The 18,635-nt window shown below is 36.3% G+C and overlaps 2 protein-coding genes across 2 annotated transcripts; both read left to right on the top strand.

Annotated features, from left to right (window-relative positions):
* Window positions 1-3,545: 3,545 nt before the first annotated feature.
* LOC113246497 (olfactory receptor 8K3-like) lies at window positions 3,546-4,514 on the top strand. Its single transcript, XM_026487092.3, has one exon. It carries the CDS (start codon window positions 3,546-3,548, stop codon window positions 4,512-4,514), a length of 969 nt encoding a protein of 322 aa, XP_026342877.1.
* Window positions 4,515-14,349: 9,835 nt separating this feature from the next.
* Window positions 14,350-15,290, top strand: LOC113246369 (olfactory receptor 8K3-like). Its single transcript, XM_026486972.3, is given in 2 exon segments — window positions 14,350-15,145; window positions 15,148-15,290. Coding segments are annotated over 2 exon segments (939 nt in total).
* The last annotated feature ends 3,345 nt before the right edge of the window (window positions 15,291-18,635 follow it).

Genomic DNA, 18,635 nt, shown 5'->3' on the forward strand with positions numbered 1-18,635 from the left:
AAAGAGTAGGACTTACCTCCTTTTCCTTTCTTGTGAATTTTTGGAACGTTTTCACGTGGAATGAGAGGCTAAATACTCCAGTGCATCTTTGAAACTTCGTTTTCATACTGTTCTAAAATACTTCTGTTTAATAGCAATCATTTTGTTTCAGAGAGAAGCCAAAACTGAGAGCAAAGGATGCACAGGTAAAGAAAATGATATTTTTTTAAGTGGCAAAATTTAAAAACTGACAGGTGTTTTCTCTCATTGTTAGGTCATTCCAAATGCTTATTCAGTGACTCCAGACACTTTTTGTGGTTCTCTTGAAAATAACTTCATATTTAATGACTATTTACATAATGGATTCATATAATTAGCACCTGATATCTTGATAAGGAGAAGAGGGGTTGCAACCTCCCGCTGAGGTGTGCAAAGCGCTATTTGACTATTAGAAGACACTTCAGGATCAAGCTCTATGGTAATGGAACAATAGTCACAATTTTCTTTATTTTCCAGTGGGTTCTGACAGATAGCAGGTATAATTATCGCAAAGCATGTATCTTAAAAAAATAAATATCTAATATTCAACAGAGATAGTAAACTATGGAAAAGCAATGTGATTCTTTTCACAGAAAAGATGAGAGGAAATCTTTCTATCTTTCTTCACCTCATAGAAAAATTGGTACTTAAAAAATGCTATTTAGGGGCACAGGGGTGGCTCAGGCTAAGCTTCTGAGTCTTGAATCAGCTCAGGTCATGATCTCAGGGTAGTGAGATCGAGCCCCGTTATGTGGCTCAGCTCACAGTTTAGAAATCTCTCTCTCCCTCTCTGTCTGCCCCTCCCCTGCTCGCTCCCTCTGAATCCCCCTAAAAAAAAAAAAAAAATCATTTAAAAATTTAAGAATTCAAATAATACTGGGTGTTATACTCAAACAATGAATCATGGAACACTACATCAAAAACTAAGGATGTACTGTACGGTGACTAACATAACATAATAAAAAAATTAATAACTTAAAAAAAATAAAACAAAGTTCTTAGTTTAAAAAATTTAAATAAATGAATAAAAGGATGACTAGTAATCCTTATAAAAATGATATTTATTTTTTTAGCTTTCCACGATTGGAAAGGAAGATGAAACAAAGCAGAAAGAAAAGAAACAAGGAAAACCCAAGATTCATACTGCTTTTCCATTGCACTTACTGTTTCTCTAACATAATCTACTGACACACATGATCGTCTTTCTAATATAAGAAAGGTGTGTGCATCAGAGCGTGCAGAATAGCAAGAGGTCACAAACTTATAAGTAAGTTCACAAGTGAATTTAAGTGGAAAGTACATATAATTACCTTGACATTTAAACTGGAATTGTATGTTTCCGTCTGCTTGTATACAGCTCGCTCAGAGACTTCGGTCTAGCAATTTGATTGCAGGCAGTAGCATTTCCTTTTACTGTAAACCAAAGCATTGATGCCCACAAGTTTTTATTTTTTACTTTTTAAATATCTTTTCAGATATTCTTTTTTTAAGACTTTCTTTATTTTTTTGAGAGAGAGAATGAGAGGGAGAGAGAGAAAGAGAGAGAGCACAAGCCAGGAGAGAGGCAGAGGGAGAGGGAGAGGAAGAGGGAGAGGGAGTTGCAGACTCCCCGCTGAGCTCCATCCCAGGACCCTGAGATCCTGACCTGAGCCAAAGGCAGATGCTGAACCAACTGAGCCACCCAGGTGCCCCCCCCCCAATTTTTGTAAACCAAAAATAATTCTCTTACCTTAGCATGCCATCCACCTCCCACTCTGGCATAGTTTTTATCTGTGTTTTTAGGATATTTAGATACATGGTATGTGATTATGTACTTGTTTATCTCCATTATGCGCTATTTCGTAGTTTGAAGGGGTTCCCGTGGACTTAATGTACAGAACGATTTCAGTCCCATCCAGGGATCCACATACACCTCACCTTTAGTGTATTTTATTGTGTCTCTATCGGATTGTGTATCACAGTGACTTTCAACTTTTTCTTTCTTTAAAGTATCATATCTTTTAATTCAAAGGGAATGTCTATGAACCTTCATTATGTGAAACCTCTGCTAGTAGCCTCTTTATCCTCCCAATTTCACCATGTTCCCTTAGTTTCTTGCTCGATAAATTGCATCTGATTTGTTATGTACAAGCTAGTTTATCTCTATTTTAATGAAAAGGCCACAAAGGCAAGAATAATATTTTAAGCAAATTTATATTAACATAGCTTATACTAAAACATTATTAAAATAGACAAGAAAATTAGAAGATAAGTAATCCAAAAAGTAGCAAATGATTGTTCAGTTAGTCATGTCATAGGGAGTGAGGTAAGGACTGGGACGAGTTGCATGTGTCACATCCTGCTTAACCGGGCCCTCACCGATTCACACGAGAGCCTTGACAAGGAACCGAAGTCACAGTCCAGAGAAGGTACAGGTATATAAGTAAAGAGAACAGAAGCATTTCTGGTAAGTTACTGTCACTATTAAACAAGCAAGCAAGGAAACAAACAAAAGCCCACAGTGTACTTGATTTTTGAGAACTATTTCCAGGTAACATAGAACATATGGAACTATTGAAATTTCATTTATCCTACCCAAAAAGCTCTTCAAGGAAATGTCTGTTTTATATATGAGAATGAAGAGTTTTAGAGAACTTACACGTTTTGCCCCAATTAACCCTTTGTATATACTATAAAATAGAGTACAGCAAAAACTGTATCTCCTGGTATGTTTTACCGTATAAGTAATTCCCACTATGATCTGTTATGCTTTTCTTATTCATACACCTGTCAAATATCTGTCAAGTATGTCAACTTTCCAGCCAATTTCAACTGTAGGCATATATTTCATAGAATTATGTTTTGAGGAGTGGGTATTATGCCTTTAGGGAATTCGTGACTTAAAATTTTTATTACATAATTGACATATGTATTAGGTCATATGATTGATGTATTTGATAAGTGTCATTTTGTGATTGTGTCATATAAATGATAGAATACTTTCAAGAATACTAAAACTATCACCCATTTATCTAATCCTGGAAGTTTTAACTTTTGTTATTTTTGCTTTAGAATCCATATTTATCAATCCATCTATGATCTATCATCTATCTATCTTCTATCTAACTATATCATCAGAATGTCTTAACTCTTACTGTTGTTATTCCTAGCTCAATATTTTTATGGCCTAGATATTTGATAGGATAAGATATTTAGCAGCTTAACAGGTGTCTAACCATTAGAAGTCAGTAGCATCCCAACTCCCAGTTGTGACAACTAAAATATCTCCACACATTGGAAAATATTCTTTTGGAGTAAAATGGCTCCAGTTGAGAATTACTCATCTATTTCCATTCTCTTTCTTTCTCTACCTATGATAGTAGTCTTTGTGGGGGATGGGTTTGTTTTCAAATATCCTAAACTAGAAAGTTTGGATGTATATTATTTATACCAGTTTGCCCTACTAAAACATCTCCCAGGAGTTAATGCGTGAAATCTACTGACTATGATGATGTATTTATCCAGAATAGATGTTCTAATAACCCTGGATGGAAAAACACAATCTGACAGTGCTGAATGAATTCATTCTCATGGGGATCACAGACCGTCCTGAGCTGCAGGCTCCATTATTTGGGCTGTTCCTCATCATCTATTTGATCTCAGTGGTGGGCAACCTGGGCATGATCATCCTCACCAAGGTGGACTCCAGGCTCCAAACACCCATGTACTTCTTCCTCAGACACCTGGCTTTCACTGATCTTGGTTATTCAACAACCATAGGACCCAAAATGTTAGTAAATTTTGTTGTGGACCAAAATACAATCTCTTATTGTTTTTGTGCTATACAACTGGCTTGCTTTCTTGTGTTCATCATTAGTGAGCTGTTCATTCTGTCGGCAATGTCCTATGACCGCTACGTGGCCATCTGTAACCCTCTGCTCTACCCTGTCATCATGTCACAAAGGGTGTGTCATGTGCTGGTGGTCATCCCCTACCTCTACAGCACATTTGTGTCTCTTCTAGTCACCGTCAAGATTTTTAGTTCATTCTTCTGTGGTTACAATGTCATCAGTCATTTCTACTGTGACAGTCTCCCCTTGTTAGCTTTGCTTTGCTCAAATACACATGAAATTGAACTGATTATTCTGATCTTAGCAGGCTTTAATTTGATTTTCTCCCTTCTGATAGTTCTGGTGTCTTACCTGCTGATCCTGGTAGCCATCGTCAGGATGAACTCAGCTGAGGGGCGGCACAAGGCTTTTTCCACCTGTGGGTCCCACCTGACAGTGGCCACAGTGTTCTACGGGACTTTGATATTCATGTATGTGCAACCCGAGTCCAGTCATTCCTTTGACACTGACAAAGTGGCGTCCGTATTTTACACCCTCGTTATCCCCATGCTGAATCCCTTGATCTATAGCTTGAGGAACAAAGATGTAAAATATGCAAGACGGAGGATGTGGAAAAAACTATGCAATCTTTTTTCTTTAAGTTTATATACGATACAGTCTCCATAAATTAGGTTATGGACTTCAAAATTGTTCTGTATGTCTCTAGAAGTAATAATAGGAAACACAAATGAGTTCATCATACATGTAGAGGTTATCTTCTAAGGGCCAGTCACCATTCTATGGGCTGTAAATACATTAGTATATAAAACAGGAAAAGCGCTTGCTTTCCTTGAGGGGGAGAGATAAATTATAAATATAATAATTAGGTACAATTTATAGTAGAGTTGAATTGGTTAAGACACCAAAGTCCATAAAAGCAGATAAGAGAGTGGGTCTGCTGTGTGGGGGTGAGGAAGAATAGGAGGCACAAAGGGGGGTTCAGATGATTCTTGTGTTATTCCCAATTAACAGAATAAATATCCCAGTGACCGTGTGTCATTGTGCACGTGCATGTGTTTGTGTAAGTTCATTCTTCTCTTTTAGCCTTTATACTCTTCATTTTTTAAAGATTTCATTTATTTTATTTATTTATTTATTTTTTTATTTTTTTAAGAGAGAGCAAAAGCAAGAGGATGAGCAGTGGGGAGGGGTAGAGGGAGAGGGAGAAGCAGACTCCACACTGAGCAAGGCGCCCCATGTGGGACTTGATGCCATGACCTTGGGATCATAGCTGAGCTGAAGGCAGATGCTTAACTGCCTGAACCTCCCAGGCACCTGTCTTTATACTCTTTTTATGGCATGTGTTGAAATCAAACTTACTGTGGATTTCAAGGAGGCTCAGTGTAGAACTATGATTGGAAGTCATCAGTCATGTGAATTTGCTCAAATACTCCAGTACCATGTGGGGGATCTCAGGGTCCTGCTGTCCTCATCAGTGCATTTGTTTATGAGCCCTAGGAAATCTATTAACTCAACATACTTGGCAATTCAGGAACTCACAATATCAGTGCAACATCTCATTTGTCTTAATCAACCCATTTCTTTATACCAGTGCATATACAAATGAAGATAAATTTTCTTGATTATAGTTAACAGTACACCATTATATGCTTTAAAGTTGTTAAGAGAGTAAATCTTAAACGTCCTCAATGCAAGAATAAAAAATCATACTTATGTAACATGATGGAGACGTTAGCTAATGCTAAATTGTAATCATATTGCAGTACAGAAGTGTATCAAATCAACACCTCTTACACCTTACACTTGTTATATGTCATTTATATCTCAATAAAGCTGGAGAAAAAAACAAATTTCTTGAGGTCTCCCATAGAAGCTTCCAACTTTTGATTTTCAATTTTATGTTTGATTGGGGTCTTGATTTCTAACTGCTTATTTTTGTCTAATGGGATTGTTACACTTTCTCATCTCTGAAACTTAAGAATACTTCTTGTTTAAAATTAGTTATTGAATTGGTTTTGTATCTTTGCATAAGAGGTCTATTCTATGTTGAATTAGGTTTGTCGCCTTTTCACGGGATAACTTTCCTCAATATTGGTTCGTATAAATGTGTAAAATATTTTCATTAGGGTCCATTGTTTCACTGCATCAATTTGATAATCCCTCCTTAGGAAGCAATAGGAGATAATCCCATAATTTGGTCTATAGTATATTTCTAGCGGAATTTAGGTAGGATATGCAACAATTTACATAGTATATGTTATATCTTCTGGAAGACTTCCTCCTAACCCTTCTAAAATTTGACCTTCTTCCTTATTTTTGGCATATTTTATCACATTTACATTTCAGAAAGTTTAGTATTTTCCCATAAAATGGAAAAATTCAAACAAATAAAGAATTGGTACGTAACTGAAACTTTTATGTGAAATTATGAAGAATATTAGAATTTTATAGATATGCAGTGATGATTCAGAAAAATTAACAAAATTTAGAATACTAAAAGTACAAGAAATTTAGAGACACTAAGGATGCATGTAAAAAAAAAATCCATGTTTCAGGTCAGGTATTAAGAAGGGCACATTTGTATACGGACACGAAGAAACACTGTACAAAAAAATCCAAGATGGAAAGGATCTCAATATGGAAATATACATGAAAAATAACTCTCACTAATCTAAAATCACGCCTAGGAGTCTTAACTGGGGAACTCCAAGTACTTAGGGAAAATAAAGAAACCAGTTATATACATTTTCTTCTAGAAAATTGAAGTGAAAACTCGGCTTTCTTTGAGGAACACTTTTCCCTGATATCAAAAACAAAAGCTTCATAAGAAAAGAAAACAACAGAGCAATATCAGTCATGATCACTTATGCAACAATTGTAATAAGAGTTTTAGCAAATGAAATCTAGCAGTATGTAAAAACAATAATGCCCCATATTAGGCTTACCCCAGAAATGTACAGATGATTTAACATTTAAAAATAAAATCACCATATTAAAAACTAAAAAGAGAAAAAAAGGGGCACCTGACGGGCTCAGTTGGTTAAGCATAGGCCTTCTGTTCAGGTCATGATCCCAGGGTGCTGGAATCAAGACCCCAACAGGCTAGCCACTCAGTGTCCCCCCTCCCTTTGCCCCTCCCCCTCTTGTGTTCTCTCTCTCTCTCTTTCTCAAATAAATATATAGAATCTTAAAAAGAAAAAAAAAAGAAACAGGGGAAAAAATGCTAACCTCTCAATAAATGCAGCAAAACATTTTAAAGTTTCACTGTCCATTAAAGGTAAAAACTTTGACCATACTAGTGAATTTAGTGTTGTTTCAAAAGGAGGATCAGGATACAAAATAATGTTTAATTCTCTACACTACCAAGGACAAATTAGAAATGGAATATTTATTTTCTTATTTATTTATTTGAAAGAGAGAGAGAAAGAGAGTGCAGGGCAGGGGCAGAGAGAGAGAGAATATCAAGCAGAGCCCACAGGGAGCCAAACACAGGGCCCAATCTCACAACGTTGAGATCACAACCTGAGCCAGAAGTCAAGAGTCAGGTGCTTAGCCAACTGAACCAACCAGGCACCCCTGAAAATGAGATTTTAAAATATGTGCTGAAAGTGTATGGAAAACTGAAATTACTTAAAGATAAATATGAAAATTACATGTACACAACATTAAGAAACATTGCTATTAGACACTAAAGAAGATGTAAATAAGTGAAAGATATACGATGTTTAGTTTCTGGAATATTCAATATTGCTAAAATATCAAACTTTCTCAAATGTACCTAGAGATTCAATGTAACTCAAATAAAAATTCAAGCAGGCATTATGTTTTGGTAGGTATGTTTAGGTCAGTAACATGATGGAGATGTTAGCTAATGCTAAATTGTATGAAACTAAAAAATAGAAAGAAACGCAAAGACCTAGAATAGCTGAATTAACTTTAAAAGAGAAACAGAGTTGTAATAAAAACATTACAGCAACTCTTAACTGCTTTCAAGCCCTATCCAAAGCTACAGTTGTTAAAAGGGTGTGGCACTGGTATAAAAATTGACAAATAGATCAATGAAACAAAATTGATAGACCAGAAACAGACCCCCACAGGTATGAACAATAAATTTTCCACAGGGCAAAAGAAAAAGGTCATTTGTTGAAAAAAACTAGACCTTTCAACAAATGATGATGGACTAACTAGATGGGTATATATAAAATATTGAATGTTGACAAATAACTCATATAAAGATTCGCCAACAATGGATCTTAGATGTAAATGTAATATCTAAAAATCTAAAAATTTCGGGAGGAAACATAGTAGAATATATTCATGATCTCAGGTTAGGAAAGATTTCTTAAGTACGATACCCAGAGTAAAACCAACGCAACACAATTTCTTACATTGTAAGACATCAAAATGATATATTTCACTCTTCAAAAGATACTCTTAAGAAGGTGTAAAACCTGTTTACGTTCTGGAAGACAATAGTGTATTTAGGTAGTGTATTTCATAAAGGGCTTGTTCCACAATATACACAGATGTCTCAAAACTCAATGATAACAATAATAGACCTCCAGAATGGGCAAAACATTTGAAAAGTATGTCACCAAATACATAAAGATGGCAAATATGCACATAAAAGTCCCCCACCTGAAATATGGAGATAGAAACAAGCAAATTGTGTACAGGATCTGAATGCAGAGAAGTACAAAATAGTGATTAAAGAAATCGAAAAAGATCTGACAAATTAGTAGACATATTGAGTTCATAGATTAAAAGACAATATGCTAAAAATATCAATTCTTTATAAGCTGAGCTATAGATTTAATGCAAACCTGGCAAGACTTTTATACTGAAATATACATGAAAGTTCAGGGAATGAGCAGAGATAAAACACATTTTAAAGTGTAGCATAACAAGTAAGAAAATCTACTCCGTGTTGAGGTTCACTACGTAGCCACAATAATGGAGACTACGTGACCTTGGTGGAGATACAAACACATAAATCAATGTCACATGACTAGACAGAAATAGACCTTTGGAAATACTTCTACCAGTTTTCCAAAAGATGCAAAGATAATTCAACAGCAGGAGAATAGCCTTAAAAAAAAGAAAAAAAAGTGGTGTTGGGATGTCTGGGTGGTTCATTTGGTTGAGCAAATAATTCTTGACTTCAGCTCAGGTCATGATCTCAGGGCCTTGAGATCAAGCCTCCAGACAGCCTTCTTGTACAGCATGGAATCTGCTTGAGATTCTCTCCCTCTCCCTCTGCCCCTCCCCATGTTTGCACTAAAATAAATAAATTAATTAAATAAATAAATAAATAAATAAATAAAAATCTTCTAAAAAATTAGTGATATTGTAATCGGGAATACAGAGATGAAATTTAACAAACAATGCTAGGCTAAACCTTATACAAAGATTGAATGACAACTGAAGTATAAAATGGCAAACTATATAATACACTTAGATAAAAGCATAGGGGAAAGCCTGTATTCAGCACCTTGGACTAGTGAAGAGTTTATAGACATGACATCAAAACCATAATCTATTAAAGTAAATGCTGGTAAACTGGACTTGGTCCGAATTAAAACAACCCACCAGTCACCCTCTTGGATACTTACCTGAAGGGAATGAGACGTTATCTTCATGCAATCATCTTTAAGTGAATGTTTAGAGATGTTTTACTCATAATAGTTGAAAACTAGAAAGAACCCAAATGCCTTTCAGTGAGTGAGTGGTTAAACAAATTCTGTCCTCAGTATCATGGCATACTACTCAGCAACAATAAAGGAACAAATGAGGTGTACACACAAAACACAAGTGAATCTCAAGAGAAGTCTGTTGGATGAAAAAAATCCCATCTCAGAAGATTACAAATAGTGTATTATTTATAAAGCATTCTTTAAATGACAAAAATAGAATGATGGAAAAGAGAATAGTGATTACTAGGAGTTAGGAACAGTGACAGAGGCAGAGTCAGGGGGTGTCCCTATAAAGGGGCAGCCGGATTGAACTTTATGTCAAGGGAAGAGATCCGTTTTTAAGGAGGGGGGGTGCACAGAATGAAATCACTGAAATTTTAGGTACAATATGCAGTAAAAGGAAAAACAAAAAACAAAAAAAGAAAAATGGTGAACAGACAGATGGAAACTCACAATGAAATGAGAAGTAACAGTAACTAATTTCTATCCCTAAAGGAAAAGTGAAAACAACTTGAGCAACAAATCAAGGCAGCTCCTATCTTCATAATGTATTATTTTAATTCCCTATGAACTTTAACATAATGTGACAAGGCAGTGTTTAAACTCTTCTACACTGTGCCATTCATTTGAGGAGACCACCATGGAAATGCAGATTCTTGATGGCGTGTCCTATAGATGTGATATTTTCATCAAGAGTCCCATGTGCTACAAAAGGAAAGTTAACCATGAGTGAAAAATAGGAAAAGAGGAAGGAAGGGAGGGAGGAAGGGTGCAAGTCAGGAAGGAAGTCAAAAAGAAAGAAATAGGAAAAAAAAAAGAGAAAGCAAGAGTGAACACAAATTTTCTCTGATAATTAAAGGACAACCTCCAGACATTTTGTTATGCTCTGAAATACTTTAGGGATAATCAACAAATTGCTTGGAATCTCCTCAGGGAGAGTCTCAAAAGGTAAAAACAAATCCATAAATTCTTCTCACTATGCCCCATAAGAAACACATGAGGGAGTCAAGACAGAGGCTTCACTGCAGGTAAAATGATAGAATATTGCATGGGCTGTCTTATGCACTAAGATCGACAATGATCAAGTGGCATAGCAAGGTTCTGCTTTAGTTCAAGAGCAAAGCTCTAGCAAAAAGTTGCCATTTATGATTTAGTTTTGGGGTTTGTTTTTGCTTTGCTTTGCTTTGCTTTCTAGAACTCCATAATGCCTGAGCAGGAATAGGACACTTGTCCTTTTCTATCCACATTATTTTTTTTTACTATTTTCGCCTGGATCGACAGACTAACCATTCAAAAACATCTCTGAAGCAACATCATGCTATTGCTTATAAACCATTCATTTTATATAAATAATTTCATCTCCAATGCAGGCCAAAATTGAGAGCGAATGAAGCATAACTAGAGAGATTCATTTTTTAAAATTGGCAAATTAAGAAGCTGCCTGTATTCAGTCTTGCATTCTGATGTCCTTCCAAATTCTTCATTATTTAGTTGCCCCAGGTTCTTTTTTGTGACCCTCTCAACATAATTTAAGATTTAACGATTTTTTAAATAAAATATACATATGATGCTTTCCAGATTGCTTGATGACACAAAAGGGGATTTCAACTTCCCACTGGGATGTGAAAAGCATTCTTTGGATGTTAGCAGATTTTTAAGTACCCAGCTTTATGGTAATGGTACAATGTTCAGCATGTGCTTCGGTTTTAGGTAGGATCCAACAAGAAGCAGATACAATTATCTCCAAGAATGTAGCCTTAAAAACAATAAGTAACAATCCGTCTTCAACAAAGATGTCAAACTATGAAAAAGCAATTTGGTTCTTTTCCTAGAACTCGAAAGCTGAAAGGAAAATAAAAAGACATGTTTATCTTTCTTTATGTTACAGAAAAAGTGGAACTTGCCAAGTCTGATTTTTCTCAGCCTTTCATATTTGCAAAACAAAATGAAACAAGGAAAAACAGGGTTTATACCACTTCTTACCGCATTTGTTGAAGAGATTTTTCTGAAATTACTAACTACTGATACACATTTCCATCTTTCTGATGTAAGAAAGTCGCACACATCAAGGCAGGATACGTGATCAGGAGTTCATAACATTAGAAGCAATATTTTAAGTGAATTAAATGCAAAGTTTATATAATCACTTCTATATTTAATGTCCTAAAATTGTATATTTCTATTTTCTTGTGGAGCAGAGACTGCTGTGATTATGCAATGCAACTATATTATAATGTCCCTACATCTCCTAATGTAAGTTTTCATTTTAACCAGTACATTGCTGTTTCTTTTTTTAAGATTAATTAATTAATTAATAAGTTTTGAGAGAAACACATGGGTAGGGGAGGAGCACAGAGAGAAGGACAAGCAGACTCCACGCTCAGCAGGGAGCCTGACTCTGGCCTTGATCCCACAACCCTAAGGTCATGACAGCGGAAACCAAGAGTCAGATGCTTTAACTGACCCAGGTGCCCCTCTATTTATTTTTTTCTTAAGAAAGGACTCATGCTTGCAATATTTTAAACTTAAGAATTCTCTTATCTTAATCTGCCATTCAGTTCTTAGTGGTATATTCTTAATCAGTATATTATTAGGAATAGATACATTTTTATTTGATTACAGTGTATATCTGCGTTTTGTATTATAGTTTGGAAAAGTTCCTGTGGCCCTAAGGTATAGGAGAATTTAATGTAATATCAAAGAATCCATGAATATCTCATCTTTAGTGTATTTTATTTTGCCTCTATGGTATCCTATAACACAGTGACTTTCTTCAGTTTTTAAAGTACAGTATCTCTTTATCCAAAGGAAGTTTTTTATGAATCTTTATCATATGAAAACAATGCCAGTGTCTGCTCATTCACCCAATTTTTTTAAAGATTTTATTTATTTACTAAATAGAGAGAGAGAGGGGCGCCTGGGTGGCGCAGTCCTTAAGCGTCTGCCTTCGGCTCAGGGCGTGATCCCAGCGCTCTGGGATTGAGCCCCACATCAGGCTCCTCCTCTAAGAGCCTGCTTCTTCCTCTCCCACTCCCCCTGCCTGTGTTCCCTCTCTCACTGGCTGGCTGTCTCTGTCAAATAAACAAATAAATAAAATCTTTAAAATAAATAAATAAATAAAAATAAAAAAATAAACAGAGAGAGAGAACAGGAGCAGGGGGAGGGGCAGAGAGAAGGGGGGCCAGGAGCCAGGAAGCAGGGACTCAATCCCAGAACCCTGGGATCATGACCTGAGCCAAAGTCAGACACTTAACCAACTGAGCCACCCAGGTGCTCCTCATTCTCCCAATTTGCCCATGAAAATGACTTCTTCATTTTCTCCTAGGTTCTTGTATGATGAAATGTTTTTGATTTGTCACATACAAGTGAGTACATGTCAATTATAATGAAAAGGCCCCTAGGGGAAGATTAACGTTTTAAGAAAAGTTCTATCAAAATTAACTTATATTGGCATTTTGTTAAAATAGTTAGAAAATTAGAAGATAAGTAATTAAAAGAATAGCACCTTGATGGTTCCATTTAGTTACAGAGAAGGGATCGGGCAGGGCCTGCATTATGTCACATTCCATCTTACTTGACCTCTTCCTGTTCATCATCATAGCCTAGGCAAAGAAGATATCTCAGAGCCCAGAAGGATTTACATACAACTATGTAAAGAAATCTGCTTTGAGCTAAGTTATGGTCACCATTTAAAAAACAAAAACAAAGAACCACTATGTAGGCACACTGAATCATTTCATCTTCATTCATCCCTCTCAATAGCCCTATGTAAGGAAGTATTGTTTTGTATATGAGAATGGAGTTTTAAATAAGTTTAAATTATTGGCCCAAAGTAACTTTCATGTATGCCATAAGTAGAGGCATAACACACACTCTATCTACATAAATATATGTCATATATTTATGCGATAAAGACAATTCTCAACTACGATTTGTTATAGTTTTCTTATTTACTCACTTGTCCAGTATCTGTCAAGGATGTCAACTGTTTCAGCCCGTATCACCTGTGGGGCTAAAGCATTTTATTGGTTTAGGTGTTGGAGTAGCGAGTTCTGTGTATTTTTAGAATTTGTGGTTTTAAATTTTTATTTGTAATCATTATGTAATTGTATAATATAATTTATTATATATTGACATATGTATAGAGTCATACTATTAAGTGCAATTTATAAAAGTTGTTGTGTAATTGCAAATATATAAATGACTAATAGAAAGCTTTATTTTTAATAGAAAACTTTAAAATATAGCACCATATAGTTTATATGTTACACCCAAATTTTAATATAGTTTTGATGTTTTTAATTATTCCTATATGTTTCTATGTCTCTGTCTCTATATTTATATATCTATACATGTCTGTATCTACCTATGTTTCTATTTCTCCCTCCCTCTCTTCCTCTTTATTATTTAACTATCAATACCATCTTGGTTTCTCAAACTTGGCACTATTGATATTTTGGACTGGATATTGGGTCTAGTAGGATGTTTAGAAACATAACCGACCTTTAACCATCATTAGCCAGTAGAACCCCACCTTCCAGGTGTGACAACCAAAATGTCTTCTAGACATTGATAAAATGTCACCTGGTTAGCAAAATCACCTTCAGTTGAGAACCATTGCCTATCTGTGTTTATCTACATTAGTCTTTGTGGGAGATGGTTTTATTTTCAAATATCTGAAATTGGAAAGTTTGGATGTATTTTATTTGTGCTAGTTTTGCATGCTAAAAATCACTCAGGTGATAATGCATGAAATCTACTGACCATGCTGATGTCTCCATCCAGAATAGGTTTCGTGATAAGCCTGCATGGAAACTCCAAATCTAACAGTGCTCAATGAGTTCATTCTCATGGGGATCACAGACAAACCTGAGCTGCAGGCTCCATTATTTGGGCTCTTCCTCATCATCTACACAGTCTCAGTGGTGGGGAACCTGGGCATGATCATCCTTACCAAGGTGGACCCCAGGCTCCAAACACCCATGTACTTCTTCCTCAGACACCTGGCTTTCACTGATCTTGGTTATTCAACAACCGTGGGACCCAAAATGTTAGTAAATTTTGTTGTGGATCAAAATACAATTTCTTACTATTTTTGTGCTATACAACTAGCTTTCTTTCTTATGTTCATTGTTAGTGAACTTTTTATTCTAACCGCAATGTCCTATGACCGCTACGTGGCCATCTGTAACCCTCTGCTCTACCCTGTCATCATGTCACAAAGGGTGTGTCACGTGCTGGTGGCCATCCCCTACCTCTACAGCACATTTGTGTCTCTCATAGTCACCATAAATATTTTTAGTTTATCCTTCTGTGGCTACAATGTCATCAGTCATTTCTACTGTGACTGTGTCCCCTTGTTAACTTTGCTCTGCTCAAATACACATGAAACTGAAATGATTATTCTGATCTTAGCTGGTTTTGATTTGATTTCATCCCTTCTGATAGTTCTGGTGTCTTACCTGCTGATCCTGGTAGCCATCATCAGGATGAACTCAGCTGAGGGGCGGCACAAGGCCTTTTCCACCTGTGGGTCCCACCTGACAGTGGCCACAGTGTTCTACGGGACTTTGATATTCATGTATGTGCAACCCGAGTCCAGTCATTTTCTGACACTGACAAAGTGGCGTCCGTATTTTACACCCTCGTTATCCCCATGCTGAATCCCTTGATCTATAGCCTGAGGAACAAAGATGTAAAATATGCAAGACGGAGGATGTGGAAAAAACTATGTAGTATTTTTTCTTAAAATTCACTATCTAATATGATTCCTATAAACTAGGTTATGGACTTTATTTTGTAAAGGTTTTATTTATTTATTTGTCAGAGAGAGAGAGACAGAGAGAGAGCATAAGCATAGGGAGAGGCAGGTAGAGGGAGAAGCAGGCTCCCCACTGAGCAAGGAGCCTGATGGGGGACTTGATCCCAGGACCCTGGGATCATGACCTGAGCTGAAGGCAGATGCTTAACCGACTGAGCCACCCAGGCATCCCGGTTGTGGACTTTAAATTGTGTTCTATGTGCCTCCAAAGAAAAGAGCAAATACAAATGAGTTCAAGATATATTATCTATTTATAGATTGTCTTACATGTGCTAGACACTTCTAACTGTTGTAAATTGATTTGTGAACAACGTAGAAAGCTTTGCCTTCCTAAAATAAAATTGCCTTCCTTCAGAGCAAAAGGTAGATTTTATACGCTAATCAAGTAAATACTACAGTACAGTAGAATGTGTTAGATGGGTGTACACACGTGCACACACAAAGCTGTCAAGGTTTTGGTGTTTTTCTCACCTATTAGAATAAAATTGCCATCCCTATGTATGTGTGTGTGTGCATGTGTGTCTGTGTGTGTGTGTAAGTCCTTTCCTTCTGTTTTACCCACACTCTTCCCTAAGTATGTTTTAGAATTAGAGTTAGTACTGGTTGTTTCTGTGATACCTAATGATTTGAGGTACTCATATTAGCTTGTTCAAACACCCTTACTACAAGCATTGGGATCCCATCTTTTTCCTCATCAGTGTGTAAGTCTATTGGCGGAACATACTTTGTAATCCAGCAATCTAATTGGCACATGGTTTGTCTCAAAAAGTCCATGTTGATATCAGAGAATGTTCAGATTAAGGTCATATTTTGAGGGCTCCTCAGTTTGTGCTTTTCCCTCAATGGTTGTTTCTTTTTCTTTTATTTTTTTAAGATTTATTTCTTTATGGGGAGGAGGGGCAGAAGGAGAGAATCTTCAAGCAGACTCCACGCTAAGTGTGGAGCCAGATGTGGGGCTCAATCTCATGACCCATGAGATCATGACTTGAGCCAAAACCAAGTATCCAATGCTTAACCCAGGAGTCCCTGTTCTTTCTTAATAACTGGCTCTTTGGTCTAGAGTATTGTAACATTTCCTTACCTTTTTATAAAAGAGTAATTATTCATGTTTAACAAGTATGCCCCAGTTGTTTTTGTATCCTTGCATAAGAGGACTATTCTACAGTGCATTCATTGCATTGCCTCTCTTTCCTAGGATTGATGTTTCCCAATATTTATCAATATTGATTGTGTACTATAGTTTAATTGGCTGTCATCATTTAATTACATTGATTGATTGTCCTACTTGTGGGAAGCCGAGGAAAATAATCCTGTCATTTGCACTATGCCACATTTCTAAGGTAAATGAGGACTGATACATGGCAAAGAGATATTGACCTTGACTTTTGTGCACAGTTGCTATACATTATTCCACATTTTCCTGTGCACTTATTTTTATTTTTATCTTCCTTTTGCTTATTTTTATTCTTCTTAATAGTTCTGGGATTTTACTGTAGTTATTAGTTTGTAATATTTGCTTTGTTCACCATGATGCAATAAAATTTTCTGTTTAATGACCATTTAATAAAAAGAATTCATTGGAATAAAATTTTAAAAGTGCATGATATGAAGCAACCAAGATGCCCTTCAGTAGATGTATGGGTAAGTAAACTAGGACACATGCAGACAATGGGATAGTATTCAGCGCTAAAAAGAAAGGAGCTACCAAGCCATGAAAAGATATGGTACAACCTTAAGTGAATGGATGCTGTATGATTCCAACTATACAACACTCTGAAAAAGGCAAAACTATGGAGACAGTACAGAGATCAATGGCTGATAGGAGTTAGAACAGAGGACAGGATGAATAGAGGAGCAAAGAAAATTTTTAGGGCAGTAAAAATACTTTGTTTGAAGCAACAATGGTAGAGACAAGTCATTATATATTTGTCCAAAGCAATAGAAGGTGAAATCCCAAAGGGGAACCCTGATGTAAATGATGGAGTTTCAATGAAAATGATATAACAGTGTAGGTTCATTGATTGTAACAAATGTACCGCTCTAGTGGGGGATGTGGATAATGGGATGGGAGGCTATGCGTTTGTGGGGGCAAGGAATATATGGGAAAACTGTACCTTCTTCTTAAGTTTGCAGTGAACCTAAAACTTCTCTAAAAAATAAAGTCTCAAGATAAAAAAAAAATATTGCATCAACAGTGTCATGTGAGGATAAATATTATCAAACTGTTGATGTACTTGAAAAGAACCTTTGTGATTGTCATAAAGACTACTGGGTAATAACATTTCATCTTTGGGTACTATATGACAGGCATCCTTCACGTCTGGATTAATTTTCCTCATGACAACTGTCTGAGATAGAGTCTATTAAAGTTTTTATTTTTTATATTATGAAATGTTGATTCAGAAAGGTTAAGTAAATTCTCAGAGTACACAATGCATTAGGTGTTAGGTTCAAAGCCAGGTGGTCTAGTTCATACTCGAGACTTCTCGCCCTTAAGAAGTATCCTATATTGTCTCTTAATGTCCTTTTTATGCTCCACTTATGTCATCCCAGAGATGACAGAGAGTAACATTTCACTTTGGCAGATGTCAGATTAGAAGAGGAGGAACAGCAAAGAAATTCATAAAATAGTGAAAGCCATGTCTGCATAGAAGAAGAATTCTAGAGGCGCCTGGGTGGCTCAGTCAGTCAAGTGTCTGTCTTCAGCTCAGGTCATGATCTCAGGGTCCTGGAATCGAGCCCCACGCTGGGCTCCCTGCTCACTGGGGAGTCTGCTTCTCCCTCTGCTCCTCCCCACTGCTCCTGAGCTCTCTCACACTCTCTCCCTCTCTCAAATAAATAACTAAGATCTTTTAAAAAAAGAAAGAAAAAGAAAAAGAATTCAAGAAGCATAAAATTAGTCAATTAAAAAGAAATAAATTGACTCACAGTAATTAATCAGGCATTTCATATGAGTGATTTTGCTCAGATAGAAAGCCATCGCAAAGTGAATGCAGGACAAAGCCTGAGTCAATCTGTAATAAATCAGAGGGACAAGAATTAGCATTAGGTTGTCAGAAACTTCCTAAAAAGAAACAAACAAGGCGGTTTCTATGTTAAGAAATGATTTCTGTTCTAAGATGTTCGGCTACCTTCGAGAAACGAAGGGTAAGGAGAAGAAGCAGAATTCCAAAAAACACCAAAAAGTCTATTGCTAATGATTTGTAGTAGGAATCCTACCAGGGCAGTATGAGAGATAGATATTCTTTCCCAAAGAAAAGAAAGGCCTGTAGG

This window comes from Ursus arctos, unplaced genomic scaffold (assembly GCF_023065955.2).
Source record: "Ursus arctos isolate Adak ecotype North America unplaced genomic scaffold, UrsArc2.0 scaffold_23, whole genome shotgun sequence".
Classification (NCBI taxonomy): Eukaryota; Metazoa; Chordata; class Mammalia; order Carnivora; family Ursidae; genus Ursus; species Ursus arctos.

Coding starts and splice junctions, on each gene's coding strand:
- LOC113246497 (XM_026487092.3), top strand. CDS start 3,546: ATGGAAAAACACAATCTGACAGTGCTGAATGAATTCATTCTCATGGGG.